Source organism: Astyanax mexicanus, chromosome 19 (assembly GCF_023375975.1).
Source record: "Astyanax mexicanus isolate ESR-SI-001 chromosome 19, AstMex3_surface, whole genome shotgun sequence".
NCBI classification, from domain to species: domain Eukaryota; kingdom Metazoa; phylum Chordata; class Actinopteri; order Characiformes; family Acestrorhamphidae; genus Astyanax; species Astyanax mexicanus.
The window spans coordinates 31,319,790-31,344,328 of NC_064426.1; the positions used below are offsets into that span (position 1 = coordinate 31,319,790).

At 38.0% G+C, this 24,539-nt stretch overlaps 1 protein-coding gene across 4 annotated transcripts in view; it reads left to right on the forward strand.

Moving 5' to 3' along the window:
• The first annotated feature begins 3,604 nt into the window (after nt 1–3,604).
• The window catches only part of LOC103026886 (TOM1-like protein 2), a 46,519-nt gene continuing 25,584 nt past the window's right edge, over nt 3,605–24,539 (forward strand). For 2 of the 4 annotated variants that reach the window (XM_022673343.2, XM_022673352.2), the window contains exons 1-5: nt 3,630–3,699; nt 16,227–16,311; nt 19,727–19,805; nt 21,368–21,517; nt 22,703–22,837. In XM_022673343.2, the coding sequence (XP_022529064.1) occupies nt 3,648–3,699; nt 16,227–16,311; nt 19,727–19,805; nt 21,368–21,517; nt 22,703–22,837 (501 nt within the window). In that variant the 5' untranslated portion in view covers nt 3,630–3,647. Of the gene's footprint in view, nt 3,700–16,226; nt 16,312–19,726; nt 19,806–21,367; nt 21,518–22,702; nt 22,838–24,539 lie in introns of all 4 variants that reach the window. The other 2 variants (XM_022673338.2, XM_049467879.1) reach the window with 2 other exon arrangements.

The window sequence follows — 24,539 nt, forward strand, 5'->3', positions numbered from 1 at the left end:
TAGTTGAAGATACAAGCTTTAACATAAAGTATATTCAACAAGAAGACTATTAGAAAAGTGTGTGTGTATATAGATTTGCATATTTACACTTTTTGCCATTGTTACCATGTCACACGTTTCAGGTCATGGCTCCAATGGCTGCCAGATATGCATCCTAAAAAAAGAAAATTACTTGTTTCAATTATTTTCAATACTCAAAAATTATGTGTTTTTAAACCACAAACCGTTGTAGGTAACCAAGTTTAAATGAAAATAAATATATATTAGGTTTTATTACATTGATCATTGGATATTCTACCCAAAATGCATTTGCATGATATAATACAATCTTAAAATAGGGAATGCCATTTAAAGTTAAACTGTATTTATTTATTTATTTATTTATTTATTTATTTATGTATTTATGAACTGAGCCTGCATAGTGTGGTATTACCATGAAAAAGAGCATAACATAATTTATTGAATAAACTGACCGCACTCAAATGATAAACATTTTCTAATTTGTTTTTTGTACGTGATTTGTACAGCCCCCAGTTGTGACAGTATGTCAAATGGAAATAATAACTGCAGTTTTATTGTGGAGGTTAAGTAAATAACACTAATTCTGCTTTGGAGTTTTTTAGGATATTTAAGTTCATTTTTCTTTTAAGTAATTTAAATTAGACATAAGACATTTTAATCTTCTTCTTGTACATATTTTGGGAAGGATTTGAAAATGTGCATGTGCATTTAATTAAATTATTTCTAAATAAAACTTGGGAATAAACATGAAAAATACAAACACAATTAACTGAACCTCGGTTGGGCTAGTGGGATGGCTCGAAGCGGGCAGTGGAAAATTCCCAAATTTTTAAGTCCAAAAAGTTTTTCTGTGCACAAATGCACACGCATTAGGAGTTGTGTTCAGTGAGCCTTGTGCAGGCAGACTCCCGGTCTCACGCTGGATCCTCCTTAGTAAGTGAGGAGACGCTATGAAGCTGCGCAGCTGCACAGAGCCTCTAAACTAGCTCAGCTAACATGGCAAACTGAGATTTCAGTCATTATTATTAATACGTGTGGTAAATGTTATGTTAAAACCTGGTAAAATACAATTTAAGTGGCTGTGAAAGTTTTTCCCACCCCATTCACATCCCCATGCAGTGTTCCCCACCTGCCATTTTCAGGTCACGGTGGTGGACGGTCCCTTACACAGACGTTCAAACTCTGCTTACATGGTCTCACCAACCGTTTTAATAAACACAGGAATATTGGACAATGTTTCTAATATATAAAGATGATACCTAATAAGAAAGCGTTTTATTACATAAATGGGAAAAGTGGCAATTGTAAAGGATACTGAAGTATAAAGCTCTTAGCTCAGCTGAATCAAATGGAACAAGGTCAAATTTGTTAATTGAAATTTTTTACGTTTTAAAGCGTTCTAAAACACTCAAGAAGTGTATATTATACAAAGTACTGCTCTAAATAAGTGTTTGTGTGCCTCTTTGTGCTTTCCCCCCTGCTCCTGTGCCTGCTGTTGTTTGCTACAGCTACAGCTAGTTAGCGTTAGCACTGTTAGCTCTGAAGCGTTAGCACTGTTGGCTCTGACATTTCACAGAATTTCTCAGTGTACAATGCAGAGTTATATATGTTGCTTTATTACCAAATGTATAACGTTCACTAGACGTATTTAAAAGTACAGCTTACCTGGAAAACAGCAGCTCCCTCTTCAGGCTTTTTCTTTTCTGTGTTTTCTTCTCTTTCTTCCCCTCAGTTTGTCCTTGCAGCTAAATTGGCGCCTAAAATGGAGCTGTTAAAATATCCATGCGCTGTGACCGGAACTACTTGATCAATGTATTTGTTTGTAATTATAAATAATTACTCAATTGAAAATAATTACTCATCAGAGGACAAACTAATTAATATTTTAACAATAAAAATTTCCCACACCAAAAAAACGAAAGCTTTGTTTTTTTGCTCTATATTTTTAGGCGAAGGGACCCAATTATTGTGTGACTTGGCTGCTGAATAAGTCATTACCCCCCCACCCCAACACACAAAAAATTGTAAATTATCCACTCAAACAGTTTTTTTTTTACTCAAAAGTGTCAAATGATGTGTTTGCTTTTGTACTGTAGCTGTGATTTACATAGGTGCATTCTGGAAAACAGCAGTGTTAGGACCACTTCTGGCCGTAATAAGCAGACCAGATTTGGTTTGCCGACATGCAGACAGATCTGTAACAGACTCAGCTATTATAAGACAATTCTGTATTGGATCCGGGCCAAAAACAAAAAAACGGCAGTGACTGTTATGCGGGTTTTCCGGAGGAAAACCAGATCTGGATCAGAGTCGTCTGCTATCAGGGACAGGACAGTGTCAGTTTTTGCTCTTACTTCTGCTGGTTCTGAATCCAGTCTTGACCAGAGGAGGATGGGTTCCCCTTTTGAGCCTCGGTTCCTCTCATGGTTTCCTTCCCTCACTTTAAGGGAGGTTTTCCTTGCCACTGTTGCCTTGGCTTGCTCACTAGGGCTTGTAGCTGGATTTCAGTAATAGCTTGTAGTTTTTACTGAAAATGACATGGATAAAAGGTGATTTGCACCTGCTTATTACTGTTCCCAAACAACTCAATAAAAAAAATCATGTGTTTGACTTTTGATGACGGTTACAAATATTCATATGTAAATGTGAAGTGCAGCTCTAAACGGACAGGTTGGAGTAGAAAGAAAACGTGCCATGTATGTAGGCAGCTATAGAATACGTGCCAGAATCAATAACACAATAAGGCATACGATTCTTTACAATGTTTTTTTAAACACCAGCATCTTTTGAACAAACACAAAAAAAATACTGAGATTAAATCGTTTCTGTCCGTTTATTCCACAGTTAGTTTTTTTTTTCTTCAAATAAAAGAGAAACACAGTGAAACAGTGGCATGTAAATATACATGTATATAAACATAGATATGATGGGACCGTGTGGGTTATTACTTTATTCCGTGTATGCAGTGTAAATGAAAACAATATAAAGCACCTTTATTCTCCCACGCATTATGCACGCTTGGGTTTGTTTTCCTTTTTTTCTCATCCCAGAGGATTCCCAGTCCCAGTCCAGATCCGAATGGGTTATAAAAGATTGGGAACTGTTCAACATTTAAAACGTTAACTGGGATAATTTGTCCACATTTTGTATTGATACTATTAATTATTTATTATTGCCATTAATAATACATATGTATCTCAAGGATACATGGGCAGAAAAGAGTGGGTTTTTCGTTGTATTATTGTATGAATTTTTTTTGTCACGTTGATATTGTATAAGGAATTTTTTTACATCTTTATGAATACATAATTAATAAAAACATAGCCTTATATTTGCCTCCAGCATATCACATCTTAAATAAAGCAAATTATGAAATATATCGATCCATATGATTCTCCTAAATTTGCTATAATTGGTCCAGCCGGCGTAGCGCATCACCGGTCGTGAGACGTGACCACAGAACCACTTGCCGTTCATTTGATGATTGACACGTGTTTTCACCAATCGGATAAGAGTATAATCTGTCTCCTCCAATGGGATTGTGTCTCCTCCAATGGGCGTGTCTTATTTCTGCGCTCCCTGTCAGGCAGCTAGCTTCTCGCTGCGGATTGTTTGTTGTCATCAAGATGGAGTTCTTGTTGGGGAATCCGTTCAGCACTCCCGTTGGACAGTGCATTGGTGAGTTATAGGGTTTTCAGCGGCTCAGATTTATTCTTTTATGTTGTTTTAGGAGATATTATATCACTAGTATCTTTAATAAAATAGGGTTTTGTTACCGCGTTAAATCGGCGTAAAGCCAGAGAGCCCAGCATCCGGTAGCAGAAATGTTAGGCTAGCCTAGCTTAGCTAGGTTAACGGTTAGCTGGCTTACAGTGTTACCTAGCTAAGCTAACTAGCTAAATACATTGTCTTTCTAACGTTGGGACTAACGTATGTTTTACTTATGTGCACTTAGACTACATTTACAGGTTAGTTTAGGGTGATAAAAAGAGTATTAAGCAAGCTGAGAAAGCCACTGAGCTCTTTGGCTAACTTGGGAAAGTAGTTCTGAACTGCTGGTGGTGTTATACGGCAGTGTTTCTCAACCCTAGTCCTGGAAATCCATTACTTTACATTATTCACTGTTTTTTCCATAACTAATCCAACTACCCAGCTGATTTAAAGTCTATTTTTAAGTAAACTAGCCGTGTAAAAGCAGCTAATGCGCTAAAATGTACATTGCTCTGTTCCTCAAAGTTAAGAAACACTGTTGTATTAAATAGAAACATTGTTTCCACTATTTTGTTAGTACACTAATCTGTCAACTTTTTCTGATCAACAATTAGTCAACAATTATTTCTGCCCTCCATCTCTGCTTTCTGTGGGTACAGCTTCTGTTTCTAACTATCTCTATTGCTTTTAAACAATATAAACAGCTGAACATGGGATTTAAATGCTGTTTATATGCCCAGAACATTGTCCTTTAAACATGGAAAGTGCTGCTATTTAGTGAGGAAATATACTGCTTGGCCAAAAAAAAAAAAGGTCAAACACCGCCTTTAGCTTTGATTGTGGCACACATTCGCTGTGGCATTATTTCAGTAAGCTTCTGCAGTGTCACAAGATTTATTTCAATCCAGTGTAGCATTCATTTTTTACCAACATCTTGCAGCAGCATTGATGATGGAAGAGTCTGACCACTGCACAAAGCCTTCTCCATCCAGCACATCCCAAAGATTCTTAATGAGGTTAAGATCTGGACTGGATGATCTCATGCTTCCTGAACCACTTTTTCACAATTCCAGCCAAATGAATCCTGGCATTTTCATCTTGGAATATTCCAGTGCCATCAGGAAAGAAAAAATCCATTGATTGAATAACCTTGTCTATATTCAGTATATTCAGGTAGTCAGCTGATCTCATTCTTTCAGCACATACTGTTGCTGAACCTAGACCTCACCAACTGCAGCAACCCTACATCATTTGCTTAGTTAAATCCTGGTGGCTTTTTTTTGGCCATGCACTCTTTTATGATTTGGAGATGATTTTGGAGATGCTGTAGAGGCAAAAAGTAAATTTTTAAAGGAGCTAGATTTTTCTCTAGCATTAACCCACCACACCTACCTGCTGTAAGTGAGGTCAGATAAAAAAACAAAGAAATCTCCTACTCTCCTGTAGTGATGCTATCAGGATGTTTAGTGTATGCCATGGCATGAGACCTCAGGGACTTTGAGTTAAATTGAAGGATAGAATGACACACATGTCAACATGGGCTTTCGGATTAAAGGTGTAATATTTACAGTGTGTGAGCAGCTCATAACCCCCTTCCATTGTTTTTTTGGCCTAAGCACTTTTCACAGTAAGTGCATTGCAGTTAAAATGAATTAATTGTTGACTAATCATTGCAGCCCTAGCTTTCAGTCCAAGGTAATCAGTGGGAAGTGGTGTTCTTTGGCGCTGGTGTATTTTGTGAGTCAGCTGCCTAACTCTAAGCCAAGAGTAGTGCTCTTCTTTTGGCCTACATCATGCAGCTCACTGGAAAATCCCACTTTGTGAAACATCCTCCAGTTATAACAGTTCTGATGTTGTAATGTAATCATGGTTTTGGTCAGCTACAGAGCAGTCTTGTACATTGCTGACATTTGGTGTTTGTTTGACTGAATACAATTAGCAGGAAATGACAGTGTAAAATCTAAGTTGATGTCTTTCATCATATCTACATGTCTGGTTCTCAAACTGTTATATGCCAGATGTTCTTTGAAAATTTGCTGTGTGCACAAAAATATTATTGATTTCCATCTGTGTATATAAAAAGTTACATTTGTTTGTGTAAGTGTAAGGCAGTGTAAAGTACTATTGTGTCTACATGACATCCCCTTGAACTAAATGTTCTGCGTCAGGATTAATAGCTGAATATTTAGTTCAAGGGGATGTCATGTAGACACAATAGTACTTTACACTGCCTTACACTCCTGTTATTTCTCTCTGTTAGCCCCACAGTAGCCCCTGTAGGAGGTACTTGAAAGTGTTAGGTTGATCATGGGTGGTACATGGCCAGAAATGCGCCACTTAAGGATCACTGCCAGTAAATAGAAAACTTAAACCCAGGTCTTGGGTCCAAGCCATAGTACCACACCATTCAAAACACCACATCTGAGTGTAGTGTATGTGAAAATGAACAAGCTAAACCAGTTTTAGCCAAATAAGTGGATCTTTCAGTGATTGTGGAGATGGGTGTGTAGGATTGGATAAAATCCATGAATCACTTAACCACAAAAGCTTCCTAGATTTCTTAATCATCTCCTGTTTCAGATGAGAATCTGTTAACTCTCCTGATATGACCAATATTTCATGATAATTAATATTTGATTAGTATTTATATTAATATTGTATTGTGGGTGAGGTGAATATGTTTAAGGTTGAGACCTTACAGATAAAAACATTGTAATTCTTTTTAATGCCAGTCCAGGTAGATGCACATTTTATTAATATACATATCAGCATCAGCCCACAGTTTACACATTATGCCTGACTGCATAATATGTTTAAAGTATTGCTTCTGGCTAATGCTTTTATTGGTTTAGTGTGGTGGGTTGCCTGGCAAGATGATTAAACTGTGGTCTGTCATGGGGAAGAGAGTGATACCCAATACAACAACTACAATTTGGACCAAATCCCAATTTTTTTTTTGTTGCTCTTTTTAGCAAAAGAAAAATTCACACTATTCTCATTTCCATTATATATCTACTAGAGACAGATTATATGTCTAGTATCATTAATTTTACTTCTGAAATCTGATTAAATTCTTGTATTTTTTTAAATCTTAGTTAGGGGTGTGCCATATCATATCAGATCAAATGCAATAATAACATTTAGTTTTCATTTTGTTGCAGTAGTGTATTCTTGAAATTTTTAAGTCATTGTTTTGTATTATCTCAAAGAGTATCACTGTTGCAAAAGTACCATGAAATATCATCATATTATTTTAGGGCCATATCGCCCACCCCTACTGCAAAGGTTATTATGTGGCAATTTTAGGGTTTACTTTACCAAAAAATTAGGGCAATTATAAAGTTGTCAAAAAAGAAATGCAGTTTATTTTACTCTAACCGTGACACTTTAGAAAGGCTAGAAGCATTTAGAAGGTTTGAAGTCTTGCCAGAGATGCTGCTGCTTCAGCTAGATTCTCAGCTTTATCTGCTGCTACACTGTGGTGTTTAAGGTGCTGCCTTGCTTACAGGTCTGGGATCAGTTGTCGCTAAGGGAATAGCTGAGAACAGAGCAGCAATTCAGCATCTGATCCCCTCGTTGTGAGTCAGCTAATCGGACTTTGTCATTAACCAAGCGGTTGAACAGAGGCTTTCCGTAACTGCTGAGGTTTGCCTTAGCTTTTGCTTAAGCAGGTTCAGGCTTTCAGGTTTATGCAAGGCTAGGGCAGGACCAGCTAGCTCAAGTCACATGTAGCATCTGGCAGGGAGGGAAAATAAAAACATAGAACAAACAAAAGCCAGTGGAACCAGAATTAGCAGCCTTTAATTGTTGTCGGAACAAGTTCAGTGTATCTTTTGACTGTTTAGAGCTTCAATTTAGCTCAGTCTCTTTAACACTGGCACATGTGTTAGCTTCTCATCTCAGCTTTTCTTTAGATCATTAGTTCTTTTGGTTCATTGCTCCAGCCAGTGTTGGGATGAAGCTTTTCAGGGCTGTGTAGGTGTCTTGGGTTCCTCCCGTTCCTCTCCACTCCTCCAGTCCCGTAATTAAGGAAAACAAGCTCACTTGCTGTTGTTTGTGTGGAGAAAGAAGCGGTGAGATTATGGTGCTTGTCCTGAAGGGGATTAGGTGTTGATGAGGCAGGCTGGAATGTGTTTATACTACTGGGCAGCAGATTCCTGCCCCATCCTGTTTAGTGGAAAATGTGTGTTTAGGGCTAAAACAGGTTGGTTTAGTCACTAATATCACCCCTAAAACATTTGCATTTAATATAACTAGTATTTATTAAATATACACCAGATATTCAGCAATCAAAATTATTATGAGGCAAAAAATGGCAAAAGCATGTGGAAAGCATTTGTGAAAACTCTAAATAATTTAAACCAATGACAAATTTACTGCTTGGTGCTTTAGTTGTGCTTTAGTTTTTATTAATTCTAGTTTTGTAATTGCTTTAACTATGAAAAGCAAGACAAAAATAAAGATGGGTTAGGGCTGTCAGTGCACATCATAAGGTGTTTTGCACATCCAAACACCATGAAAACATGTCTGGCACAGACAGTCTGAGTGTGTGTATGATTGTTTTTGGCACCATTTGTTCTGCTTTAGGTGGAAGGGACTGTCCGAGCTTTTCTTAACCTGTGGTTGGAGACCATCTTTAGCTCTAATTCAGAGAAAATGTAAAGATTTCTCTCCTATCACCCCGGAAGCACTGTGAACTGGCGTCATTTCTCCTTTTAGCAGAAGAAAGACTTTTTTTCTGCGATTGTTTCTAAATGTGCTGCTTTTATTAGGAAGCGTGTGCTTAAAATGACCATTCTAAATCAGATTTCAATACTTCTGTATTCTTCTATCCATTGACATCCTATCTACCCAAGTGTTTCTTTTTTTCGTTTATTTATAATCTAACCATAACCTAAACCTAAGCCAAGATGTTATAGTGTTAAACCAGTTGGTTTTTAAATCTTCCTTCAGACAGCATAAATAGACATTATTCTCAACCTACAACATGTATGTAACTGTAGTTTGAAAGTGTTCTACAGTCGATAAAAGAAACTCAATGTTGTATGTATGTGGTGCTTGTGTTTCTATCAGAAATGTCAGGCAGAGTGTATTGTATGACATTAAACATGCTATAAATTAGTTATTTTTAAAAGTGATTTTGCTTCTGTAATAATTAGCAGTAAATCTTACCTAAATGAGGTTGGTGCATTATGACCACATTAAAGATGGTATTGGTCTTGCCTAATTTTCAGAACGGATTGTGTGGGATTGTTGGACATCTTAAATTGAGCTGGGGTTGGACAATGAAACTGAAACACCTGTCATTTTAGAGTGAGAGGAACTACAAATATAAACATTTATGCAAACAAATAAAAAAAAATGGATGTTTTACAGTAAATAGCAAAAACAAAGCACAATACTGCTATCATCACAATAAGGATGCATGCGCAACTCTGCTCCGCTTCAGCTACTCAGCACACAGCGGTGAGAACAGCAGAAAGTGCATCAGACTAAACAAATCTCCGTCCGCCTAAAAAAAGGCTAAACTAAAATCAGCAGTGTGGGACTATTTCGGATACCCGCCGAACGCACCCGAGGCTGGTTATCCGATTTGTAATCAATGTGGCTGTAAAGTCACAGCTAAAGGTGGACATACGTCAAACCTGTTCTCCCATCTCCGAGAACACCACCCCGCTGTGCAGCACAAAGTATGTGTTTAGTTTATAATTTTAATCTAAACCTAAGTAAAACCTCTTTGTAGTCGTGCACAACCCATGCGGTAAGCGCCCGCAAAAGCGCTGAGTTATCCGAAATTTGGGCACACAGGTACAGGCGTGAAGTGCGTGCTTCAATGGATTCACGTGTCCGTGTAAAGGTCCTGGCCGGACTGGATGTGAAAGAGGCCATTCATTTACATGCGTTCATTTTCAAATTCTGACGTGCCTGTTTTTCATATGTTAAAACCAGACTCGGTGTGAAAGCCTTAAAATAGAAATCTCTATTGTGAGGATCATGTCAGAAATAAATCCCCTCTTTCTGCAGTATCTGGTTATATACCAACTTGGCAGTAAAACTGACGTTTACAACAGTTGTTGATCAGACACTGACCCAGGCTCAGTTTATCAGATATTAAATAATTTAAACTTAAATAATTGTACTGAATATTTTAAATCCAGGATCTTTACTTCTTAGAGGACATGTAATGTGTGTAACGTGTATATATATATATATATATATATATATATATATATATATATATTTTTTTTTTTTTTATACACTCTTAATGCCCTTAAGAGTAGTGGAAAAACCTGGTTTCCTTCACCTGATGGTGTACAGCTTATTTTTTTTAAGGAGACATTAAATTATTAAATTATAATTGTTCCAGGTTTCTACAATAAATAGTTAATTGAACAAAAAAGCCTTTGTTGTAATTTCTTTAAGGGTCAGTTTAATAATATATTTAACAAACTGTGATACCGTGATAACCGTGATACCTCGGTATTTTCTGAGACGGTTATCATACCGTGAAAATCTCATACCGTTGCAACCCTACCTTCCACATACAAAATGTTCTGGGCATTTGAAGGGCATTTAAATTCCATGTTTAGATGTTTCTATTCGGTTTTGAACCAATAGTGAAAGCTAGAAACAGGAGCCGCACCCATGGCAAGCAGAGAGAGAGAGAGGGCATGGCAGACATAATCGTTGACTAATTGATTCATTGGAAAAATAATCTGCCGGTTAGTCGACTACTAATATAATCATTAGTGGCAGTCCTAATCGCCAAGAGTATTGTAATTGCAAAAATACCATGAAATATTGTGATATTGTTTAAGGGCTATATTGCCCACCCCTATTAGAAATAACAATGAATTTATAGGTGATGGTGACAAACGGTAGAGGCTGTTTTCAGGAGATCTTAGATTACTTATTAAGTTTGAGTAATTTAACTAATTTGAGTTTCAAATATTAATGTAATTTAGATGTTTGGCCATATTTTATTGAACATTTTACTTTAAAAGAAGTTAAAAGAAAAATAAATAATCCAGATCAGAGCACTATGAAGCCTGCAATTGTGGATTAGCGTCCTGTGCTTTACATTGGTGTGAAGTTATTGTCCAGCCCTATTTTGCATAAAGAGAAAGTTGTTTAATATGGCCCCCCACACCCTTGCACACAATTTCACTTTGACATCCTCTGTGGATGTGAGTCTGTCTCTGTGGCATTTGTAGGGGATGGTACAGCCTACCACTCAGCATCACGTGACCCACTCTGCTCCTCCAGCTCCTGAGCGCTCTGACTGGGCTGACTGGCCTGAGCGCTCCATGTCTAATGCTTCAAGCGCTCGGCAGCCATGTGTGCCCATATCCACATGGGACTGCTTGGATGTGGATGAATAAATCCTCCATTTTCATGTTGATTTATTCTCCATCCCTGCCTCTTTCTCTCTCTCTCATTTGCTTCTTTGTCCTGTCTCGCTGCTGTCCCCCATATTCATGTGAGTTATCTCATTAGAAGTAACTGGCTAATTTACTTTAGCCTTTACATGCATCTAAAGAAAGATTTTGTACAGTTCTGAAATTGATTATGAAGTGTTACCTCAGTGGATGACTTGGGAATGTATAATTATAAGTTGTGTGGTGTTATCTTGTGAGGGAAGTTGAACACTGGACAGGAGTGCTCTTGGAAAGGCGATGCGATATTTAGGAGTTGGACAGAGCCTGATTGTGGTTGCCAGATAAGTAGGACATCCCATTTCTGAAGTTGTGCAAGCACTTAAGTAGGGATTCACCAAATATAAAAGTTTTTTATATGTTTTTTTCGTTCACTTAAACACTTTTTTTACCACTATTTTTTTTTCACAAAAAATTAAGTCATTAAATTTTATTTTTAAGACAAAGCAGTTACAGAGCTACAATTTGAAGAATATTTATTAAACACTAAACTAGGGGTGAGCGATATGGCCCTAAAATAATATTATTACATTTCAGTGTATTTTTACAATAACAGTATACTTGGCGATTTGACAAAACATTGACATTTTAGAAATTAATTAAAAGAATATACTACTCCAAAAAAATACTTTTAGTATTAGTTTTATTTAGTATAAATGAGTTTCGTACATTTAATAGAAATTAAACTTTTATAAAAAGTGACTTACTGAGACCCTGATTTTGTATAAAATAACAATGTAACAAAAAAATTACAGTTTAAATATTACAAATTACAAAAATACAAGTAATGTACCACAAACTTAAAGTGTAGCATATTAAGTGCTTGTAAACTAAAAACAAACAATGTAAATGCAATAAAGAGATAAATATACAAATAGGCACGCCACTGTATATGCAGTTTTACTAGTAATAAATTAAAATCTTCAGAAGTAATACTTTAATACAATAAGTATAATTTGACTTAGAACTGTGTTAATTTTATAATTGCTGCTGCTATAGGCGAGCAAGCATGCCGGAACAGCAGGGATGTGCAGCATTCTTCTCCAGCCTTTCTCAGATTTGACAATTTGATAATAATTGAAAGGCCAGCACATAAATAAGTCATGGGCAAGGGCTTGCAGCTCTGCGGTTCAGCTGTAAAAAGCCGGCTCTGTGCTCCTGACCCTCCTCCAGCGTGGTATAGGCAGCTCAGTGGCACTACAAAGCTGAACCGAGGCCCAGAGCAGCTGATTGATGTCAGCTTCCTATCCCAGGGAGAACCAAAACTGCCAAGTCATGGACCTTATAAACGTTTAGATGAGAACGAGACTTACTAAGCTAGCCTGCAGTACAGATACACAGAGTATTAGACAGCTCAGTACAGCTGTTTCTGAATAACTAGCCTGACTAAACTGAACTGCTCCAAACACCAGGTGTATATTGCCAAAGACTGCAATGGTGGACTAACTTAGTATGTCAACAGGTCGTTTTCAGTGATGAGACCTGCTTTTGTCTTGGTGCAGAGGACCAACAAATGTTTGTGTGAAGGCATGTTGGTCAGCTGTGGTCAGTGATTGAAAATGTGTGGGATGCCATAGGACACTTTTAACACTAAACCTTTAGTGCAAATTCTGCAAGAACTGTGTTAGAATATTTAAGTTGCATGGGATTGATTGTCACGGAACACCATTTGGAACCACTACAACTCCAAGCCAAGAAGCCTGTCATATTGCATTAGCAAACCTTACGGCCTGGCCGTAAATAGTGAAATACACCATGATTTACCTTTATCGTTGTGTGATCCAGTGGTGTAAAGCGCTGCCACTATGTTCGGGAGATCGCTGGTTGAATCCCGGTTATGCAGCTTGCTATTAACTGCTGGAACCCTGAAAGAGCACAGGAGGAGGAGGCATGTGCTAGTCTTCAAACTTCTTATGTTGTGGCATCACTTGTGATGGGGGATATACAGCTGAGTAGCTGAATCGGTGGTATAATTGCCCAGATAAATTCGGAGAAAAATGGAAGAAAATTAGAAATAAAATGATAAAAAATAAGCATTGCACTCTGCCACTCTGCACCTGTTTGATCATAAATGTATTACGATAGTTGCTCTGTTGGGTACATCTGAGGTGAGATTCAAGCACAACATTCACATTTTTTAACTTAAGTTCAGGCTGTTTGCATGAGCAGGAAAAGGAAACCCCTGGCTCTTTGGTGGAGAAGTGATGAAGACAGATGTTTTTTTTTTTTTTTTTTTGGAGACATCTGCAGAGCACAGGGAGATGAACAGTTCAACATGTGGCCTTTTATCTGTTTTTGCATCACACATTCAATATTGCTCAATCTCTTTGAATGTCTTAATAAGATGCAACCTGTGAGTGACCCTGCTGTTTACAACAATGAGTTATGCTTGTTTTAAATCCTTTTGATTAAAGGTCTTTGAAATACACACTACAAAAACTGTAGGATGGCCATGTAAACCTGCTTCTCTCAAAAAGAAATAAACTTAGCATAACATAATGACCCTTTCTACACCCAAGCCCTGATAAGTTGAATTTACTTAAAAAAATTGAGGAAACCGGTTGATTTATTTCTAATGTAGCCCAGGAGGAATCACTACACACTGATGGTGAGTGTTGGTCAGAAACTGTTGGACACACCCAGTATGCAAATATATTGTGACAGAAGCCAATGGAAAAGAAGCTGCCAATGGCAACAGACTAAACTCAGTTATTATAAGTTGGTCTAGCTCAAAGATCTCAGTTTGAATGTATATGTGCCCACAAATGTTCAACTAACTCAAAATAGTTGAGTATTGTTTAGAAATCACTTATTTTATGTAAAAGAGACTTAAATCATTTGAATTCAAACAACTTCTAGGTATACAGTGTAGGACACTTTATAGTGTAAAGACTGTTGCTCTTCTGTTTTTCTGCATACTTTTTAATTATCCTCCTTTCACGCTAGCCCACGGGATGCACTATCAATAACCGTCTATTTTCACTGAAAATTTAAGGATTTTAAGTGCGAAAAATACTGTATTTTTGGTTCAGCAGTGACACTGTGGTGTTTAAAAACTCCAGCAGCACTGCTGTCTGATCCACTAATGCCAGTGGAATGCACACTAACACACTTCTACCATGTCACTGCAGTGCTAAGAATAATCCACCCACCAAATAATGGCAGATCTGTGGTCCTCCTGTGGGCACCTGACCTTTGATACGGTTCCCCTGTTTGGTTGTTGTTGCCGACACTATACGACTGGCTTCTGTATAGAGATATGGACAAAAAAGCAGTAATAGTAGATATTATCATACTCTGTCCGCTGACAAAACACAAGAATCTGAACACCAGAAGTTGAACACCAAACATGTCTGGGCCATTTGCGTTGGGAAGTAGTAAGTAAGGTTACATCATCAAAATTTCCAGTTGTTTTTCACCGTTCTACTAACTCTCTCTAATTGTTTTTCTCTTCTTTTTTTATTTGAGTCATCAAGGCCACAGCTTGGGAAAAGCACATGTGAAAATAGCCCTGTGCCCACCGTCTGGGTGAATTCCATCTGCATACTTTCTTTATCTAATCTATCTCTCCTAAAAGAACAGTTTGTTTCTGCTAAACTCTGGTGGCCCCATAATAAGCAGGCGACACTCAGGAAACATGGCACATCATGCAGTGGTGGTATCGGTGGTCTTGTGTGTGTACTTCTGTTGTGTGTGGTCACAAGAGAAAATAGTGTGTGTCACATTAGTGATTAGACAGGATGAACAAGCTGAAGAGACATGCTGTGACAGTTTAGCTGGATTGCAATAAAGCCTGAGGCACAGTAACTGTTACTTTCTTTTTGAATTATGAATCTGCAATCTGGGCCTGATCTCAGGCCTGCGTGGAACAGAAATATTTTTGATTGTGTTCACATAAAAGGGTTTTTATTTATTTATTTATTTATTTATTTATAGTTTTGTAAAGATCCTAGATCAGAGCAGCGGCTCGGTTCTGATGCATCAGCTCACAGACGCCCTGTGTAGCAGACATCACCGTAGGAGTGATGTGGGCATAGAGCGCCGTCTACCCACCTAGAGGGAGCAGGGCCAATTGTGCTCCCTCTGAACGCTGGCAGCTTCGAACCTGCGACCTCCCGCTCATAGTGGCAGCGCTCTAGACCGCTGGACCACTCGGCGCCCCTACAATAATTATTCTTAAAAACTGCTATTCACATACTCTTTAATGCTCAGTACAGTGATTCTCTTTCAGTTTTTGCTACATATAATCCAGTTAAACAGGATTTACACTCTTTCTAATTACACTCTTTCTAATGAAATACATTACATAATTCTATATTCTCTATATTCTCCCTGAATTGTTTTCATGTCTTTTAATATTAATCTACAACGCAGAAAAAAATTTAATAAAGAAAAAGAAAATGTATGAGAAGGTGTGGATTTAATAATAAATTGTGGAAAATTTCTTGTAAAGTGTCCAGAAAGATAAGGAGAGCTGATAATTCTAAAGTATCCTTTCACCATCAAGCAAAAATCTTATATTTCCAAGTTTTTTTTGCATAATTTAAATCTAGAATTTTTGTTATTTGCCAAAATTTAATAAACAATTCACCAATAGAAAGGCTGTATTTAAAGGGTATTTTTTTATCGTTTTTAATTCAGTTTTTTAGCAATGTTCACATTACCAGGCAGAATTGACTCAAATTTGTTCAATACAATCTTTTCAAATCAGATATAACCAGAGTCACTTTCAGATGTGGTGCTAGATTGGATCTGTATCTAATTTGTGGCCATGCAGTGTGATGGATTCCAATAAAGCATGTTTGCGTAGCGCAGCTGTAATCTGGCAACCTTGGTTAACATATTTGTTCAGATGAATTCCTCTTTTGGTTAATCATTCCCACTGGTAACTCACACCACTCAAAAAAGCCCAACAGTGTTCAGCTGTTCATCTTTTTGCATCTGAAGTATTATGATTATGAAATAATACATATTATAATTGTAGTTATGATTGTGTTTTAATGTAGTTTTTATATATGAATGGGTGCAAACTAACTTTGGATGATCTGTTTGTTGCAGAGAAGGCCACCGATGGCTCCCTGCAGAATGAGGACTGGACGCTCAACATGGAGATTTGTGATATTATCAACGAGACAGAGGAAGGGTGAGTGTGGGTATATATTCTCGCGCGCACACACACACACAAACACACACACAGTTTTCTGATGACTCACTGCAGCTCCGGCTGACTCACCCTGTATAAAACAGACTGGCTTGTAAAGCAGTGTGAATGGACCTGGTTCTTGCTGCATTGTGTGTATGTGTGGCTCTGGAGGTACTACAATAGGGCTGCACAATATTGGAAAAACTGATATTAACAATAGTTTTTCCCTGTGATATATTTTTTTATTTTTTAAAAATTATATGTATTTTCACCATTTTTTTTTCTTCCAGAATTGGGTATGCAATATAACCCAAAAAATTTCACAATATTTTAGAGTATACTTTTTATGATTATTTATTTTGGCGATATGTCAAAATGATAAGTTTCAAGAATGTAGTATTGAAACAAAATAAGTTTTATTTTATTAAAAAACACTTATAATAAAATAATAATAATTTTGCAAAATAAGGAAATAAACAAGAAAATATTGTTATGGAGCAAAAATATTTAGAGCATGTATATAAACTGCAAACATGTACAATCATGCAAAAAGGTCCCCCCCAAACAATTCACAATGAATAGCAAAAATATAAAACCTATATTTGAAGACAGACTACCATAAAGCAGGCATTCTTAACAGATCAGATTAGGTAAGATTTTTACCATGTAAAGGTAGACCAGTCACCTGTTGAGCTGATTAAATGGTGTGAAAGACTGCAGCAGCAATAAAACTGTACTTTGAATGTGTGTAATAAATTGCAAAAATACAAAACAGACTTTTATTGTATATAATAACTATATTATTATGTTTGATACAATTTTGAGTTACGTGTTATTAAAGGTCCTATGATGTGACTATTGCACATGCTCACATTGTAATGATGACACTGAAACAATATATATTGTTAGGCCCTACTGAAGAGGTTTCTCATGCCTGCAGTGCTGCCACCAACATATTAGACTTTATTACAACAACTCTTCACTGAACATGATCTCTCTCACTGCCTCTTACACACACACACACAGACAAATGACTGCCACCACAGGCTTGCCTCTGTTCTGTGTGAGAGAAAAATGAGAGTTTTGTGTTGTGGGACAACAGCAGGTTACTTAGGCCATGCCTATTCTTCTGTGTCTGAGCTTGCAGTGTCTGAGCAGTGGGAGACTGCAAGAATTCCAGCAATGTTTTTTGCCTTTGTATGAAAATCTGTATGGTGAATCTTGGCTGACTTAATGTTTGACAAAAATGTATGGTATTATTTATTCATGTAATTAAACACAGAAAAGTCTCAAACTTTATGTAATAGGGATTGTTGACAATTGCTGAACATACAGCTCTAAAAAAACATTGTTTTATTCTATAAACTACGGACAACATTTCTCCTAAATTCCAAATAAAATATTTTAATTTTTATTGCATTTATTTACAGAAAATGGGAAATGGCTGAAATGAAAAAAAAAAAGATGCAGAGCTTTCAGACCTCAAATAATGCAAAGAACAACAAGTTCATATTCATAAAGTTTTAAGAGTTCAGAAATTAATATTTGGTCGAATATTAATATTAATCACAGTTTTCATGTGTCTTGACTAGAGGTGTGCCAAAAAATCGATTCACATAAGAATCTTGATTCTCATTTACTACGATTCAGAATCGATTTAAAATGTCCCAAAATCGATTCTGAGGGGCGGGTTTTGGACTGATTTTGGGCTGGGTATTTTTGTTGGACCTGGCAACCCGCTTGTCCCTTCAAACCGAGGTCTTCCAGACCCACACAGAGCGTAGTAGGTGTTTGAGAATCACCGGTAAGATGGCAGAACAAGCACTATATTACCTTAGATTAACGTGTAGTTTCAATGTTTTATGGCAGAATGCTTCATAACAAGCATAAAAAAGATCGCTAGTAGTTAGTTTCAGTAACTGTTAGCTAGCTAACAAGCTAACTTTCCAGTTCCACCTTAAATAACGCTACAGGTGGCTGCGGGCTGCAGCATTTAAGGCGGAACGGAAAAATAACAATAAGCTAATCAGAGCTCATTTCAGCTCCTCATCACAGAGGAATTAAGGAATGGACAATATGAATTAATTTCTCCACCTCCTGCCCCCTTTCTGAAGAAATACAACGACCTTAAATTAACTAGTTAATCAGCAGCTGCTCCTGAACTTTAGCGCTCCACTGCTATCATCACATCAGCCCAGCAGCGTCACCTACACACCACCGCTAGTAGCCTGGTAATAAAGCAGTGTTATTTATTATTTATTTATTGTTCATTAACGTCATTGTGATATCCCAGTGATTCCTCTGTCACTGAGGACCCACATTCCTGCACATTTTATTGTTTTTGTAACACATTACTTGCTCCAGGACCAGTGTATATTATGGAGGGTTTTTTTTTTCAATAAGATTCATAAGCCAGAAGCAGAAATTTTTATAATTCAAATCGTTTTGAATCAAAAATCGATTTTGAATCGAATCGTGGCCCCCAAAATCGGAATCGAATCGAATCGTGAGATAGTAATCGATTCCCACCCCTAGTCTTGACATGTTTTCCTCCACCAGTTTTACACACTGTTTTTGAATAACTTTAAGCCACTCCTGGTGCAAAAATTCAAGCAGTTCTGTTTGGTTTGATGGCTTGTGATCATCCATCTTCCTCTTGATTATATTTGGTAAAATCCAAAAAAACTCATAATTTTTAAGTGGTCTCTCATTTTTTTTTTCAGAGCTGTATATCAGTAGTCCTAAATATAAGTGCCTTGTCTACGTTCTAAACATATATACTAAGTTAGTTTCCTGTGAAAGACTACAGCAGCAGTGGAACTGTACTGTATTGTGTTTGTGTGTGTACTCACTAGTGTGTGTATGTATGTGTTTAATCAGTCTTCCAACACAAGATTTTCAGTGTTTGAAATTGCGTTCTCAGCTCAAAAGCTCTAAATGTTCAATAAGAGATGAACCAGATTAAAAAGAGCCTCATCTCTACTTGCAGTCTTGCATATTCAACTCAGCCTTTATATATATAAAAAAAATGCTCATTACTGTTTCCAACCACGGATACCTGGAGCAAGTAGAAAAGAACCTGCCCAAGAAGGAGCTTTGATCCCACCATCACAGGAAAGGTGGCACAGTAAACCTAGTGACCTGCATATATAGATGTCATGAACATTTCTCTGATCTGTCCTTTATTTTCAGTAGCTTTGTAATTGCTGTGATATTTTTTTTTTTTCTGAAAGAGAAAATGAATATTCCTCAGCAATCGTGACCAGCATAAAAGTGTGCTAGTAATTAGTGACTGGCTGCAGTGTTAATATTCAGTGCTGATCCAAGATTAATGATGTGTAATTACCGTGGTGGTAGTTTTAATCCATGCAGATAAACACCTCTTTAATCTCCTCCTCTAATCCACTGTTTGCAGGCCCAAAGATGCCATCCGCGCCGTCAAGAAGAGGCTGAACGCGAACCGAAACTTCCGGGAGGTGATGCTGGCTCTGACCGTAAGTACAGCTAGCTGTGGGTCCAAATGTATGTGTTGAGACCTTAACAAGCCTCAGTGTACTGTTCAGCTAAGCCTCAGTGGAAAATCTGCGTGTTTGCGTATTCCCGCTTCTCTCCCTGATTAATACGACAGTGAGCAAGCATCAAGTATTACTGCTACGCAGACCGGAGGCTGTTTATATTTCTTTAATGAGCTGATTTGTGCCTTCTCAGCTTCATGCTTTGCCTTGCTCTTTGATATTCTTGGCTCATTAGCTTAAAGCCTCTCTTGGCTGTCAGACAGAGTCATTTGAACTTGTTGTTGTTGTGAGAAAATCACTTATCAGGCAGAGTTGGAACTCCAGCACCTATCTTTGTCCTTATCAGAATACTGTGCCTTTTGGCATCTTCCTTATCATATTTATAAGATTTCACACTGCACGGCTTAATCACGGCTTTCCCGGCTTAGTCACTTTTATTTCATTTTTTATTCCTGTCATGCATGTGCCACTCTCTCTCTGTTGGCTGGGTATTTCTTGTTGGTGGAATTTTTTTTTTCAGTCCAGCAGTGATGCTGAGGTGTTAAAAACTCCAGCAGCACTGCTGTGTCTGATCCTCTGATACCAGCACAACACACATTACTACCACACTAACCACCACTATGTTAATGTGCAATCACTGTTTCAGTCCTGTAGAGGTTGTGACCATTAAACATCAGGATGATTTAAGCATCTGTTTATGATCATTTTTTAGAATACTGTGACTTTTGGCATCTCATAACCTTGAAACAAATTTGTTAGGATTTTTTTTTACAGTTCTTTTGTTCTTTTTACAATTCATTTTTAATTATATTTATAAGACTTCATACTTCACAGAAATTATATCAAGTCATATATGTATTTTTTGGACTACTGAATTATAAGGCGCACTTTCAATTAACGTCTATTTTCTGGTCTATTTTCGTACATAAGGCGCACCAGATTATAAAGCTAATTAAGGAAACTAGTAAGGATGCATACTTGAAGTGAACTTGAAGTCAAACAAGCGCTAAATGTTAATCTACACAGATTTGGCCAAGTAAAGCGCTTCTGTTTATTTACAGTAAGCTTAGTATGCCAGTACTTTTCCCTAGGGAGAGTGCTAGCTGCGGTTAGCAAGCAATTAGTCAGCCCTGGTTAGCAGCGCTAGCCAGCCTCTATTAGCTCTAGTACATGCTGCCCGATAGCGGTACACTGAGGAGCGCTGAGTGTTCTGGTTTGTTCTGTTTTAAAGATACATTCTGATTTCCTGAGCTATAAGCATAAGCTATACCCAAGCATGGAGGCAGTATGAGAAATATGTGAAATTTAATATTATTAATTGCTAAACAGTCCCTGAACAGTCTTCAGTCCCTTTTAAATAAAACAGTTTTCAGGTTATGATGTCACTGATGTCAAAGGTTGCTCTCTTAAAGGGGTGTTTACCCCTATTTCTCTACATTTTTATTAGTGTGCTCATTCTGAGTAAACCTTGAAAAATTAATTGCCACACAGCAGACACAAAAGTAACGTTTTATTTATGCTGACCCATCTATTTCCTCCAGGTGCTGGAGACTTGTGTGAAGAACTGCGGCCACCGCTTCCACGTGCTCATAGCCACCCGTGACTTTATCGATGGCGTCCTGGTGAAGATCATTTCTCCAAAGAACAACCCTCCCACCATAGTGCAGGACAAAGTGCTGGCACTGATTCAGGTAAGTACTCTAATCTAAATAGTGTGAAGGTGCTTTGCTTATATTTTAAGATGGGCTTTCCAAACTCGTGTCCTAAATGTCCTCTTGTATTAATAACACCATCAATCCTGCCAGGGAAGGTTTCCGCAACTGTTTTGAGAGACTTCCTGCCCATTTTAGCCAATTTTCCAGTAACATAATACTTCATGTCTGGATGACAGCTATTTGTTGTAAAGGTCCAAAGCCAAAATTGTCCTGTGCAGAAATGCAGGGACACTTAGATGGACCAGGAAATTCACTAGACCTCAGTAACGTGGCGGGCCACAAAAAAAAAAAAAAAAAAAAAAAATTGGAAAATGGAGTGTAATGGGATGGAGTGCTACAGACTAGTAGCTCTCCAGCCCAGAGGGTTGTTAAACCCAATTGCTGAACAATTGAATTCAAAGCAGGTAAAAAAAAAATAAACTCACTGTTCCCCACGTGGGATCGAACCCGGGTCATCATGGTCGCGATCTAATACGCTACCGCTGCCCCGGCTTGTAAATTGGGACACGGCCGGGAAAAATGCCCTTATAAGGAGATAGGGAGCCCAAAAACGGGGGGAAACTAAAGTCACGCTGAGCGTGACAGAGAGACAGGGGAGAAATATAAACAAATGCTCTCCAGAGAAGCTTTTTTTTTTTCGTTATCATTCATTATAGTTTTAACAAACTCAAGGGCCAGATGTTTCCTGCTTGCGGGACACATCTGGCCATCAGTGTGTTAGTCTGTAAAAAAAAGTAGGCAACAAGTGACAGGGTCTTAAATGACTGTTCACTTCTTGAAGAAGTGAGTCTGCTGGGTTGGTCCGATAGACCTGGAGATTTAATTTTTAAGGTTGTTTGAGTTCTAGAGAGGCCACATTTTATTCAGTTGCTTGAGGAGGTCAGATTCTTTCACAGTTTGGTAAATTCCCTCCTCCCAGGCACCCTGTTGAACTCAGCAGTTAATTGCCAGCTTCAGGTGGAGTTTTGTAGCAGAGAAACCATCAATCTGTGTGTCGGGACTCTGGGCCACTTATTTGCCTATTTTGCTCATTAGCCATCCAGCTGCTTCTGTCACCTTCACTGTATATCATTTTTTTTGACAGGAAAATGCCACTGTGACAACTGCACTGTGTGTATGCTCATCTGTGAGTGCATGTCAAGGCTTTGTGTTTTCTTGCAGGCTTGGGCAGATGCCTTCAGAAGCAGTCCAGACCTGACCGGAGTTGTACACATTTATGAAGAGCTGAAGAGGAAGGGTATAGAGTTCCCCATGGCTGACCTGGATGCGCTCTCGCCCATCCACACACCTCAAAGAGTAAGAAAACCTTAACTAATGCAAAATTCAACCAAGACAACTAGTATTGTGTACAGCACATGTGTCAAACACAAGGCCCGCGGGCCAAATGTGGCCCGCCACGTCTTTTTATGTGGCCCGCGAGAGCTTGTAAAATCTTAGTGTCTATAATAAATAGGTCAGAAGCGTTCTTTGACCAAAAAATACATTTCCCACAATGCTTGTCGATTGTATTACCCGCAAAGTTACGGCTTACTGCCACTACACGGCAGTGTAGTCATTGATGTGGAAACCCTGCCGGAGGGAAGGTGTAACTTCGCGGGTGGAATTGGAATGTTTATCCCATAATATCCAGAAAAAGAAAAGTTGATGCAGACGGACGGCTGTGCTTCAAGGCGAAAGACCGGTATGCATTTTGTGTTACTGACCAAAATAAACGCTTTTTAGAAGAGATATAAATTATGTGTAAATATTTATAAGACAATAGCTGATAAAATCTGTTTTAATGACGTTAATAAACATCACTGTGACAGCGCTAGTCGCAGTTTCACCTCAGCAAAGTACGAGGACGTGAATCACTTATCTAACCAGCCTTTACTGATTTCTGCCCCCAATAACCCTTTCAATAACCTCCAATAGCCTTTAATAGTCTCCAGTAGCCTTCAACAGTCTAACCTTGCAGCCGTGGTGTGTCCACTAAACTCCGTAGTTATAAACATCCTGAGGTTAGCAGCGCGCTAACTGACCTGTTTTTAATGTAATCCGAGCAGTGACTCCGGGATGGCTGCTCTAAACTGCTGCTGTTAGCTGCTTGGGCTGAAATATGAACTGTAGAGAGCTGTATTATCCGGTTAGTGGGGTTATTTTATTTCATACACAGAAGAACTTAAAATTTTAAAAACGCTCCAGACTGGCTCAGCTGAGTCCTGTAGCCCGTGGCTGGGCTGTAGCTCTGACTCAGTAAAGACTGTGGGCTTGTGCTGCTGCAGCTCCCACTAGTGGTTGGATGAGGAAATGCTAAATCTGTCACAGCTCACAATTTTTGATTTTATATTTATTAAGCCTCTTTTCAGTATCAAACGTTTTGATCAAAGTTAATATAACTTGTATTTTATGTCATTTCTATTCACTTGTATAGTTTGGTTCTTGATTGATGGAGTTTTTGGATTTCATAACAGGATTTATGTTAATAGAGCAACAAGCAAACATTTTTTCCATGCAACTGTAATATTTGATTGAATAAATAATATATTGAGAGTTATTTAACATTAAGGAGTAATTACATTCATTTAAATATATTACATTTGGTTACATTTTCTTATATTTATAAGTTACATCTGGCCCTCGGAGGACAGCCAATATGCCAATGTGGCCCTCGGCCAAAATGAGTTTGACACCCCTGGTGTACAGTGACTTTTGCCATGTCATCTGGAACCTAAAGAACACGGCACTGACCTACAGGATAAGTGTGTGGGGTCTCCTCCTGCATTGAATGTGGAATGTCGAATCTGTTTACAAGAACACTTCTAGACTGACGCCACCTCTCACAATCATCTCCATCCACTGCTCTGTCCACTGCGGGTGGTAATGCCTTCTGCGACTTATGCTCAGTGTAAATCATGTATCATCATGTTTATTAAATGAGAGCATGGATTCTTCTCCAGTGATATGACATCATCTTTTAGTAGTTCACTGAGCTTCTAACATGTCCAGAATCCCATTT